The following is a 13539-nucleotide window of genomic DNA, read 5'->3' on the forward strand; positions in this document are numbered from 1 at the left end:
AACATCCTTACTAATTAAATATGGGTTTCTCAGATTTCTTGCTCTATTAGCACCTAAAAAGGCATCAGACTTAGTAAAACTCACCTATTTTAGTTCAGTATAATGAAAATGAAAACTGAACGTGCAAAAGAAATTTGGAATAGAAGTAAGCAAATTAAGAAATAAATGTTTAAAGGATTGTTACTTATTGAAAGAATAATACAGTGAATGCTGATTTGAAGGATATCATGATCTACTCAGCACACATTGAATTATTTTTTGCAAAATAAGCAGAGTGAGAAAAGTCCAAGAGTTAATACATACATATTTTTAGCAAATACAGAAGATACATAAAACGGAGGCTGAAGAATGGAATACACATTTTGGAGCACCAAAGGAAACATACTAAATAAACTAAAATATTGGCAGTAGCTCTATTGTGGGGTGGGATGACTCTTTTATCTCTCTTCTGTCTACTTTATCCATATACTATATTTTCTTTATTTTCTACAAGGTGTTCATATTTTCCGTGATCCACGTTGTTTTCTTTGTAGATATGATATCATGAATCTGCAATACACTGAAGCTAATCGCTATGACTATGTACATATTGGAACCTGGCATGAAGGGGTGCTGAACATCGATGATTACAAAATCCAGATGAATAAGAGCGGAGTAGTACGGTCTGTGTGCAGTGAGCCTTGCTTAAAGGGTCAGATTAAGGTAAGCCTCAAATGCATTCTTGGATGGTGCCCATGGTGAGGTTTACTTCCTGGGCATAAGTAAAGGAAAATACAGACATGCTTCTTAAATTTGACTGCCCAGAAAGGGTGTGCCATGCTTACTGTTTTTCCTTTGGGATTGGCTAAAACTGGGAAGATATAGTTTAGAAAGTGGAAGAGGCAAACCGTTTGATTATTTAGCCTTTATTTTGATTGCAGTGATGAGCTGGGCTCCTAAACACAATGTAGAAAGTAAGGGAATGAGTAATCAAATTAAAAAGTGAACCAAGTAAATGTGGGAACCAAAAACCAACGGTACTCCTTAGTCATAGTTACAGCCATTGCTAAAGAAAGCAAAAACTGAACAATGCTGGATAAGCTTATAACTAAAGTAACAGAAGCCAAAATGAGGTAATTCAGTCCTCTGATCTTCCTCATCTTTTCTAGCAAAGAGAGGGTCTCCACTTTAGAATCATTCACAGGGGCTTTTTTGGGCTGGGGCAAGTAATAACCATGACATTACTGGATACATAAACCTTGAGTAGGCATCAAGTAGTGAGCGAGCATTTGGCTGCACATGCTAGAGAGGATCTCTGTGAAGAAGGCAGCCCTTTCTGTATCCCGTGCTATTTAAAACCAAACTGGATGATGCGCTAGGAAATGGAGTGCAGGGGAGGGACTATGAACTGGCAGGGTATGGATTAGCTGACCTAATAGGTCTTTCTCATCTCTAATTTTCTTTGATTCACGTCTTGGAGCAGACAGGCTGTCACGTAAATGTCACGTAGCACAGCTGGAGCTGGAGTCCATTTGTGTGGCACTCTAGACCTCTCATCATGCTGTTGGCTGCTGGGCCATTCTCAGGGCTGTGGAACCGCCCATGCAGGGTAGATGCCCTGGAAAATATGCTTAGGGGCTCTTAGGGCAAAAACCTAGCCATGTAGTGCCTAAGTGTCGCTGGAAACAACAACAAAAAACCCAACCAACTGCTGTCTAGTCGATTCTGATTCATGATGACCCTATGTCATGGTAGATATGCACTCCATAGGATTTTCAAGGCTGTGACCTTTCAAAAGAAAATTGCCAGGCTTTTCTTCCCAGGCACCTCTGGGTGGATTTGAACAACCAGCTTTTCAGTTAGTAGCTGAGTGCTTAAACACTTGCAGTACTCAGGAACTCCAAGTATCAGTAGAAAATCTTTAATTCTACTGATAAAAGAAGATGAAAGTACATACATACAGTGGGGCATTACTCTGCTGTGAAGAGAAATGAGGTCCTTGAAAACATTATGTTGAGTGAAATAAGTCATTCACAAAAGGACAAATTTTGTATGATCCCATTTACATGAAATACCTAGCATAGGCAAATGCATAGAGACCAAAGTTCATTAGTGATTACCAGGGGCAGGAGAGAAGGGGACACAGGAAGCCATTGCTTAGGGGGACTGATCTTCTGTTAGGATCATGGGGAAATTTGGAAACGGATAATGGTGATGGTTATACAACACGATGAACATAATTAATGTCACTGAATTGTACATATAAAAAATGTTGAAATGGCAAATGTTTGTTATAGATATATAGTTGTTGTTAGTTGCCATCAAGTCACTTCTAGCTCATGTCAACCACATGTGTGCAGAGTAGAACTTCCCTATAGGATTTTCAAGGCTGTGACCTTTTGAGAGCAGATCACTGAGACTGTCTTCTGAGGCACCACTGGGTGGGTTCAAACCAACAATCTTTCGACTAGTAATTGGGTGCTTAACCATTTGCACCACCCAGGGACTCCCATATATATACTTACCACAATTAAAAACAAACAACAACAACAAAAAAAAACAGAAAGGCAAAGGGTTTGGAAACTGTTACATCTTTGGCAGCTGAGAAGAGCCGTTCTAGTGGACTTAAACTCTCAGTGATTCCTGCTTCTTTAAGAAGGGAAACAAACTTCTGAGATTAATCATCCTAGTTTTAAAGTCTTGTGCTTTCTCAGCAGAAGTGATATTAAAAATAGTTAACAGCGGTCATGGCAACAACCTATCAGAATGGACCCCATTTTATTGCTAGGACAGGGTGCCTGAGGCCTCCTGCACTGGAGGATCAATCCTGGAGTCTTTGGATGGTGGGAAGTTCTAGGATGAGGAGTCCAACGTGGCTGGGGCAGTGTGTGGATTCAGGAGGCTTGAAGATACTGCTGTTTTTCAATCAGTGCAGAAGTATTTCAATATTGTAAAAACTGCTGCAGCTGAACCAGTGTGTATGGGCTGTCTGCCAGCCCTGCTTCTCCCACGAACCGACTTCTGATTCTTGTCCAGATGGAATTCCTTCACATGAGGCTGCCTGGTGTTATGTAGGAGTGCGTCTTCTGAGTTTCAGAGGCCCCGAGCTTCTCCTTGACTGTTGCCAGGAGATGCCAGACCAATGGGATTCTGGGTCCCTCATCATTTCTGAATGGTGGGAAAAACCTGGACATGTGATGTCTAAAGTCATAGGACTAGGAGAACCCATAAACCCTGGGCTCATGCTGTGCTGCTACCCAAAGGATGTTATGCTTTTGGCTCAGGCTTCCTCTCTGGTGTGGCTGGTAGCCTTGAGTCTACAGTGTAGACCACCACTGTGAAAGAGTTTATGGAACTATGAAGTTTGATTTTTCAGAATATAAGGAGGGGAAAAAAAGCCTGGCAGGAGAAAAGAAACTGCTACAAAGATTCTCTGCACAATAGCTCCATTTCCCAATCCCTCTTGCTCTGGCTGCCAGTAGGCCATGGCTGGGTGTGATACTGCTTGTACTCCCATTACATGTTCCACAAGAGAGGTCTTTTTCTCTCCCCTAAATTCAGAGAAAAGACTGTCTGCATACATCTCTACGCCTAGATATTGAAGCAATTCTGTCATCATGTCTGCTATGCCCATGTCGTAGTACTGAAGGAGATCCCAGAAATCATTGCTGAGCTATTACAGAGCACTTACTATCAACGCAAATCTCTTGGGGGCCAGTTTTAGAAATACTGTGTTCCCTTGTGGAGGAAAATATGCCTGTTCTCAACAACACCTGGAGTGGAATTTGAAGGGAGAGGGTGTTTGTTTATTTCCATAAACACCCTGGGAGGTATGGAACCAAATGAGATCCGAATTCCATTTTCTAAATAATAGTGCTCTCATTCTTACACCACTAATTTGCCACCTACCAGGCTCAGGATGCATAGAGCCAGATCTCAGTAGCCACTACAAAGAAGGGAGAAAGGCAACTTATAAGTATGTGTAGGACGTGAACTTTTATTAACTGGAAAACCTATCCTTTAGGAAAGGTCTATTTTAAATATCAAATGCTATTTAAAATGCTGAAATAATAATTTGACTATTTTTTCTGCTAACCCTTAGAACTTTCTTATGGTAATTTTCTTTGAAGTAGTTAAAAGTCCAGTTTTCTTATTGTTGATTTTCGGGAAGTATAAACATTTTATGTTACAGAGACAAAAACTGATTTCAGTCATACCACAAACACAGGTAAATAAAATCTAAATTATTATTGTTGTATGTTTTATTAGTCAGAATCTAGTCAGAAAAAAAAAAAAAGAACTCACGCCAGGTAGTTCAATAGAGGGAATTTAATATTAGAAGCTAGTTACAGAAGTGAAAGAGAACTGAAAATTGTCTTAGTCAGGGTTCTCTAAAGAAGCAGAACCAACAAGATATATAAATACGTATGAGAGACAGAGAACGATTTTGAGGAATTGGATCACATTATTATGGAGACTGGCAAGTCAAAATTTCTAGGTCAGGCGACAGGCTGGAGATTCTTATAGTCTTGTGTCCAAAAATCTGTAGGTCAGGTGATGGGAACAGTGGAAGAGTTGTAGCAAGATGTCTATTTATAGTCCGGAGGCAGAACACATCCTAGGGAAAACTCTCTTTTTGCTCTTAAGGCCTTCAGCTGATTATATGAGGTCCACCCACATCACAGAAGATAATCTGCTTTACTTAAGGCCAACTGGTTTAATTATATGTAATTACTTCATAACAGATTCTAGACTAGTATTTGATCAAACAACTGGGCACTATAGTGTAGCCAAGTTGATACATAAAACCAAGCATTGTAGGGGATACAGGCAACTGAGAGATGAACAACAGCAGGATTAGAGGTCTATTTCCCTCCGCCCTCCACCCCAAGGCTAGAGGGAGGCAGGCAAGAGCCACTGTTACCAAAGCCTAGAGCCAGAGCTGCTCAGTGAGAGGGAGTGCCCAGCTGGGCCATGAACAGAAGAGCTATCCAGTGACTGAGGAAACAAAACAAGAGCATCAGCAGGAATCTATTACCACCCCAGGGCTACAGGGTCACCAGGAGAGGCCACAGCTACTACCTGAGATGCCACCTGAAGTAGGGAGGGGGATGCTCTGGTTTGGCCCTTCCCCTTCTAAAGGCTAAGTCTCCCATTAGCTCTTTCCATTGGCCAAGTCTATCCAGAGGCCAGCTGGCAAACGCCTAGAAAATGTGAGTTCACAGGTATATTAGCTCAGGTTGTCTTAAAGCTTAGCAAGGTTTAAGTGCTAATACATTATTGGGAGGTACAATCCTAGAGAAGGAAGAGTGAGGGGAATGGAAAGTTGTAATGTCTGCTGTTCAATCATTCTCTTCTTTATCTTCTCCAGTTTAGCATCATTTTCCTCTCCTATTGTACATTTTCCTGTTCTTGAAAGAACAGGAAAGTTAGTATCTTACTTGGCCCAACTCCATTACTATTCTGTAACGGGTACTGTCTACCTGACAGACTCAAACACTCATTCTTGACCCAAACTATCAAGTAACTAGCTCCATAACTACCTTTCCTAATGACAGGAAAAGGTATGTGGTAAGGACAAATTTGATACTATAGATTATTTTCTATAAAATAATAATATCTCTATCTTTGTTGTTGTTGTTAGTTGCTGTTAAGTCAATGTACAATGTAATGACCCAGAGTACAACAGAATGAAACATTGCCTGAGCTGGTGGGCTCAAGCTGCCTATCTTTTGGTTGGTGGTCCAGTGCTTTACCACTGCACCACCAGTGCTCTACAACAGTAATAATAAGCAGTGATTTATTAGTGGGTACATAGGTAGATTTGTACACTGAATAGGTATAGGAGGGCATATAGGAGTATACCCACATGCATATAGGTTTGGTTTTGGGTATTTCTACATACATATTTGTATAGACTGCATGTATATTCATACAATAGAACACAGAGGGGCACAGTCGTGGAAATAGCCTAGACATATCCAAACATCTCACAGGACTGCATTACTGGGCATGAAGTCTAAGGACCATAGTCTCAGGGGGACATCTAGGTCAACTGGCATAACATAGTTCATAAAGAAAACTTTGTATATTCTACTTTGGTGAGCAGCATCTGGGGTCTTAAAAGCTTGGAAGCGGCCACCTAAGATACAACTATTGGCCTCTTTCCTTCCGGAGGAAAGGAGGATGAGGAAAATGAAAGACTCAAGGAAACAATTAGTCCAAAGGACTAATGGACCACAGGAACCATATTCTCCACCAGCCTGAGACCAGAAGAACTAGATGGTGCCTGGCTACCACTACCAACATCTCTGACCAGGATCACAATAGAAGATCCCAGTAAGAGTGGGCGAAACATCTGTAAAACAAAATTCAAATTCATAAAAAAAGACAAGATTTACTGGTATGAGAGAGACTGGAGGAACCCCCGAGACTGCAACCCTTAGACACCTTTCTAACTTGGAACTGAAGCCTTTCACAGAGATCTCCTTTCAGCCAAATAATAGACATGCCTATAAATAAGCACTGATGTACATGAGGAAAGTGCTCCTTAGAACAATCAACTACGTGAGACCAAAAGGACAACATATGCCCTAAAGAGAAGAAGAGAAGGCAGGAAGGGGCAGGAAAACTGGATGACGGGAAATAAGGAACTCAGGGTGTTAATGGGGAGAGTACTGACACATTGTGGGGAATGCAACCAATGTCATGGAACAAATTGTGTATGGACTATTGAATGGGAAACTAATTTGCTCTATAAACTTTCACCTAAAGCACAATAAAAACAAACAATAAAAGAATGAAATATTGCCTGGCTCTGCACCATCTTCACAGTCATTGGTGTGCTTGAGTCCATTGTTGGGACCACTGTGTATTTTGAGTGCCTTCCAATCTAGAGGGGTCATCTCCTAGTACTGTATTGGACAATGTTCTGTTGTGATCCACAGGGTTTTCATTGGCTAATTTTCAGGAGTACCAGGCTGTGATGGATTGAATTGTGTCCCCCCAAAATATGTGTCAACTTGTTTAGGCCATGATTCCCAGTATTGTGTGGTTGTCCTCCATTTTGTGATTCTAATTTTCCTATGTGTTGTAAATCCTAATCTCTGCCTGTGGTTAACAAGGCAAGATTAGAGGATTAGGATGGGATTGTAAAACCTTTACTAAAGTCACATCCCTTATCCAATATAAAGGGAGTTTCCCTGGGGTGTGGCCTGTACCACCTTTTATATTATAAGAGATAAAAGGGAAGGGAAGTGAGCAGAGAGGGAGGACCTCATACCACCAAGAAAGCAATGCCAGGAGCAGAGCACATTCTTTGGACCCAGGGTTCTTGTGCAGAGAAGCTCCTAGTCCAGGGCAAGATTGATGAGAAGGCTGACAGGGAGAGAAACATTTCCCCTGGAGCTGACACTCTGAATTTGGACTTTTAGCCTACTTTACTGTGAGGAAATAAATTCCTCTTTGTTAAAGCCATCTACTTGTGGTATTTCTGTTATGGCAGCACTAGATAACTAAGACACAGGCCTTTTTTCCTAGTCTGTCCAGAATCATAGCAACATGCAAGCTACCACAGTATGACAAACTGACAGATGGGTGGTGGATCTCCATATATATTTCTACTATTTTTTACCACTTCTGTTTGCTTTATACAGAAATATTTCCAGGAAACAAATGTGTCCTGGGTATATGATGAAAACTCTGATGGCATAGTGGTTAAGAGCTATGGCTGCTAACTGAAAAGTCACCTGTTTGAATCCACAGGTGCTCCTTGGAAACCCTGTGGGGCAGTTCTACTCTGTCCTATAGGGTTGCTATGAGTAGGAATAGGTTCGACGGCAATGGGTTTGGTTTTTGGTTTGGTTTGGGTATATATGAAATCCAGTAGCAAAGCTGTGAATGGAGGAAAATCATACTGTCCCTACTCTAGATCATAACATCCCTGCCAAAATCACATTTTAATGTCCTGGAGGAAGAAAAGCATACCTTCAATAATGTATAGAATTTGAAACATTATATTATATGATCAGCTAGATGGACTTTGAAACTGATGATATAGTAGTATTTATTCTGAAATGATGGAAATACCAGAAATTTTTTGTTCAAGATAGAAAATTAACAAAGACATACTAAAACACCATATCCTAAGATCTACCCCCCGCTGAGATATTGCTGATTTGGTCTCAATGTCTCTGCTTGTCATGACCAAGATCTACCCCCCGCTGAGATATTGCTGATTTGGTCTCAATGTCTCTGCTTGTCATGAGAGGGTGGGGGAAATGGGAGACAATAAAAGGACAGAGAAGATGGGGATGGAAAGAGGATATGGACACATCCTTTCCATGCTTCCTACTCTCACGTGGAACCTGAGCAGGTCATCTGCTGGTGTTCTTTCAGGTCACACTCTAGATCATGCTGGAATGATTATTTGTACTCAGTTTTCCACCTACAATTGCTATAAGTTTAGAGTTCAAAGTGTGTCATATCGTGATCTATATTTTTTATACTTCTAGTGTTTTTTTTTATATGTTATGACATGTGATATGTAAATAATTTCATCTTCCTCTGGTGCCTGTACTTCAAAAGTCCTTGGATATGTTTTCTCCTCTCCATGTGGTATGAAAAAGACTTTTGTCTTGAATCTGGTGGCAAGAGAATTGTTTTAGGCTGAAATCTACCTCAAGTAAATTCCCCATTAAGCAAACAGTCTGTCACTCTCTGATTACTACCTGGTTTGCATGGGCACATCATGACCCTGCCCCCACCACCCAGCCCATCCAGCTCCACCTGGCTATAGCATTATGGGTTTTTTTTTCTTTGATCATGTCATGCCTACTAACTGTAGATTATCTTTGAAAACTTTCAACATCTCAAATGAGTACTTTTAGTCTTGTTCAACTCTCTCCTTTTTTAATCATATTTAATCTAGTTAATAAAGACAATTATGGTATTGGTGAAGAATATTGAATATACCATGAACTTCCAGAGGAACAAACCTGTCTTGAAAGCACAGCCAGAATGCTTCTTAGAAGCAAGGATGGTGAGACTTTGTCTCATGTACTTTGTACATGTTATCAGGAGGGTCCAGTACCTGAAGAAGGACATCACGCTTGGTAAAGTAGAGGGCCATCAAAATAGAGGAAGACCCTCAATGAGATGTATTGACACAGTGGTTGAAACGATGGGCTCCTGCTTGGTAAAGTAGAGAGTCAGTAAAAAAGAGAAAGACTCTCTGCGAGATGGATTGACATAGTGGTTGCAGCAATGGAATCAAGCATAGCAATGATTGTGAGTATGGCACAGGACCTGGTAATGTTTCATTCTGATGTACACAGGGTTGCTATCAGTTGGAACTGACTCACTGGCACCTAACAACAACAACAATAAAGACTTCCCTCTCTTGCTCACATTTTCAAACATAAGATAAAACTTAAAGAATATTACAGTGATTACCCATACATCTGCCAACTACATTCAGCAATTGTTTATGTTTTATGGTATTTGCACTTACACTCTGTCTTATCTATCTCTTGTCTATTTTTTCCTGAATGATTTGAAGGTCAGGTGCAAATATTATGAAACTTTATTTCTTAATACCTCAGTATGCCTCTTCTAGAAGTTCCTGGGTGGTGCAAATGGTTAACACACTGGGCCGTTAACTGAAAGTTTGGAAGTTTTAAGTCCACTCAGAGGTGCCTCAGAAGAAAGGCCTGCTGATCTACTTCTGAAAAAAACAGCCATTGAGAACTCTGGAGCACAGTTCCCCTCTGACACACACGAGGTCACCATGAGTCAGTGTTGACTCCATGGCAATGGTTTAGTGGTATACATTTTCTTGGAATAAGAACAATTTTCACATTTGAAAGTAGGGTACAAACATCCATTCTTCTTTCTTTAATACCTCAGCGAACAGTGTAGAAGAATAATTCTCACATAACCATAAGACCATTACTGCAGCCAGGATAATGTACAAGTATATCACCAACCATAACTGTCTTAGCCACCTCAGCTTTAGCTCCTTATGAATCGAAAAAAACTACCTATACAGATTGTCTACGGTTAATGTAACCTTTTTGACAACTGGTGAGACAATGACACAGTTTCTCCATGTTCTCAATTCCTGCAGATTCTGAGTATAAATTATCCGCAGGGATATCAAAGAATCTTTGTATCTGAGAAGCATATAATTTTATAATGACGATGTAATCTCCTTCAAACACTAAAAGCATACTGGCTAAATGTTTGAAAAAACTGAAGCAAAACTATTGTCTTTTATTGTGAATGTGAAAAACATGAGATTATTTCAGTCTCTCTGGATGAGGAAGAATTTTCACAAGTGTTGGTTATAATAAGAAATTTCATCAAATTATCTTTAATTTCTCTGCATCCACTCTGAGTAATACCTACATTTCACCTCTCTCCCAGACAGTATCTATGTTGGTCTCCTGGTTGGTAGACTTTGTGGTGACCACCTTAGCTTCATGTGCAGCCTGTCACTCATTTCTGGGCCAGGTCCCAATGGGAACTGCTGCTGAATCACGCAATATCGGGCAGAGCAGGGGCTCAGCTGGGCTACGATGTCTTGAAGGTGAAATGACAGAAGCAGGGCCCATTTCCTTTTTAAGTTAACGTTTACTGAAGTATAACATCCATATAGAAAACTAGAGGAGGAGAGCAAAAGTATAAGGATGCAGAGAACACTACTACTTGGCCTTTGCTCTAGCTTTTCCCTTTGCCTGGAACACTCTTCTACCTCGTATCTTCACGGCCTATGCCCTTTCCTCTCTCAAGTCTTTACTCAAATGGCAATGTCTTAGTAAGGCCTTATCTAACCAACATATGCAAAATTACTACCCCCTCTTCCAGATACTGCCCTATTACGGCTGGACTAGGGTAAGGCCAGCGAGGTGCCTGGGGCAGAGAATCTAAGGAGACATTGTTGAGTCTGTGCAAGTTCAGGGTGGGTATTTGCACAACCTGTGGGTGACTGCCTGTTTCACTTTTCTGCCCCACGCACTTCCTTTGCCTCACCCTGGTCACTGCTCTGTGCCTATTCCTTTTCTTGCTTCAGTTTTCTCCAAAGCCCTCCTCTAGAATGACAGCTCCTCAAGAGTAGAGAGAGCATTTGTTTTGCTCATTATTTCCAGCCTTAGTACAGTGCCTTGCACATTGTAAGCACTCAAAATGCATATTGTGAATGAATGAATGGATGAACATACGTGCTCTGTATAAGTGTGGTGTTCCTCCTTCTAGCAGGACACTTAGTACATTATTGAGTTTTGAGCTCCTTAACATTTTTTTAACCACAAAGATTACCTTTTTCATTTATTCATCCGCAGTGCACAGCACCGTGTCTGCCACACTGAACCACTAAATGAAGGTGGATTAATTGAATACATACCTGCCAATCTCTGAGATTTAATTTCAGTTCTTAGCATATGCCATCACTCTTGTAGCCATTCTTATACTGGGACAAGTTTAACTCTTGGAGATAATGTGACTAAGATTTGCACAAATTATTTATCCCCTCTGGAGCTATTTCATCATTTGTAAAATATATACAATGAGCTCCGCCTCGTGGAGTGGTTGTGAAGGTTAGTGTGAGTCTAGCACATAAAAAATAGCCTGCCTCAATATATATCAGTTCTTACGATCTACTTAGGAAACCTGGTGGCACAGTGGTTAAAGTGCTTGGCTGCTAACCAAAAGGTTGACTGTTAGAACCTGCCATTTGCTCCATGACAGAAAAATGCAGTGGTCTGCTTCTGTAAAGATGTACAATCTAGGAAACCCTATGTGGCAATTCTACTCTGTCCTATAGGGTCACTATGAGTTGGAATTGACTCACTGGCAATGGGTTAGTGTGACCATTTTATATTTTTATATAGTTTTTATTACATTTTCCTACTTAGGTTTGGGATTTACCTATACTGTTATTTATTTATTTTAGTTCTAAAGGCTCTCCTTAATTTCCTCTTATTCATTACCTTTGAATTATTAATTTTCACTTCTTCTCTTTACTTCATCTTCTACATTATTTTCTTCCTTTCTTCCATATACGTTGTAAAGTACTTACTATGTTCCAGGAACTACTATGCCAGTCCTGTGAATAAAAAGGAAACTTAAACACAGTTCCTTCCTTTGAGGTATTCATAGTGTAGCTGGGGAACAGACATAAAAGCAATTAGAGTCCACTGTTGCAGAAGCTCTCCTAGAGGGTGCCAGGTGTATGGGGCCACAGGAGGGCAGAGGCAGAGCTAACTCTTCTTGCTTATAGCTGAGTCTCCTCCAGTTCTTACTGGAGTAGACACAATTTCATTATTTAGTCTTTCAGGCATTTTTTTTCTGAAGAAAAATTTCACTGTTTTGTTCTATCCATAGTTACTTTCGATTTCCTATGGTATACATGCTTAAAGACTCTTGCAATGTATATGTAATTGAATCATGGTATCGTGTGCCGCAGCAGATCACTTAGTATAGCTAACAAACAGCACAGTGATGAAGGATCTAAAAACAATCAGGCAGGTCTTCTGTCTTAATAAGCATTGGTCCTGAAAGGGAAGTTTCAATAAAATATTAAAACCTTTAGAATGACTCAGAGCTGTCATAAAAAGTGTTTTATTGTGACAAAAATTAAACAATACTTTATTCAGTTATCTAGGATATACTGTATGCAAAAGACGTATCAGTTATTAAGCCAAATATAAAAATAATCAAAAACATTTGTGACATCAAGGGGATTAGAACATAAGTTAGAGATAATACAAGATTTTAAAAAAAAGTTTCTGAATGAAACCTATTTACTACAAATATATGAAACAATGAGAGGACAAAAGCTATCTGTCATGACAAACTACCAACAGAATTTCAGTTATTAGAGAACTCCAAGTAAGATAATATTTAGATGGGCCTGTTGTTGTTAGGTGCCATCAAGTCAGTTCCAACTCATAGCAACCCTATGTATAACAGAATGAAACAGTGCCCAGGCCTATGCTATCCTCACAATTATTGTAATCCTGAAGCCCATCGTTGTAGCCACTGTGTCAATTCGTCTGGTTGAGGGTCTTCCTTTTTCACTGACCTTGTACTTTACCAAGAATGATGTCCTTCTCCAGGGACTGGTACCTCCTGATCACATGCCCAAATCATGTCTTGCCATCCTGGCTTCCAAGGAGCATTTTGGCTGTACTTCTTCCAAGACAAATTTGTTTGTTTTTCTGGCAGTCCATGGTGTATTCTATATTCTTCACTGAGACCATAATTTGAAGGCATCAATTCTTTAGTGTTCCTTCTTTATTGTCTAACTTTCCCATGCATATGAGACAATCAAAAATACCATGGCTTGGGTCAGGTACACCTTAGTCCTCAATGTAATATCTTTGCTTTTCAACACTGTGAAGAGGTCTTTTGCGGCAGATTTGCCCAATGTAATATGTCATTTAATTTCTTGACTGCTGCTTCCATGGCCATTGATTGTGGATCCAAGTAAAATGAAGTTGTTAACAACTTCAATATTTTCTTCGTTTATCATGATTTTATTTATTGGTTCAGATGTGAGAA

At 40.1% G+C, this 13539-nt stretch overlaps 1 protein-coding gene across 1 annotated transcript in view; it reads left to right on the plus strand.

Annotated features, from left to right (window-relative positions):
• Window positions 1-13539, plus strand: part of GRM1 (glutamate metabotropic receptor 1) — a 485985-nt gene that overhangs the window by 399995 nt on the left and 72451 nt on the right. Inside the window, exon 5 of the mRNA XM_049903091.1 lies at window positions 534-702. Coding sequence (XP_049759048.1) covers window positions 534-702 — 169 coding nt within the window. The remainder of the gene's footprint in view (window positions 1-533; window positions 703-13539) is intronic.

The sequence above is a fragment of the Elephas maximus genome, chromosome 1 (genome assembly GCF_024166365.1).
Source record: "Elephas maximus indicus isolate mEleMax1 chromosome 1, mEleMax1 primary haplotype, whole genome shotgun sequence".
NCBI classification, from domain to species: domain Eukaryota; kingdom Metazoa; phylum Chordata; class Mammalia; order Proboscidea; family Elephantidae; genus Elephas; species Elephas maximus.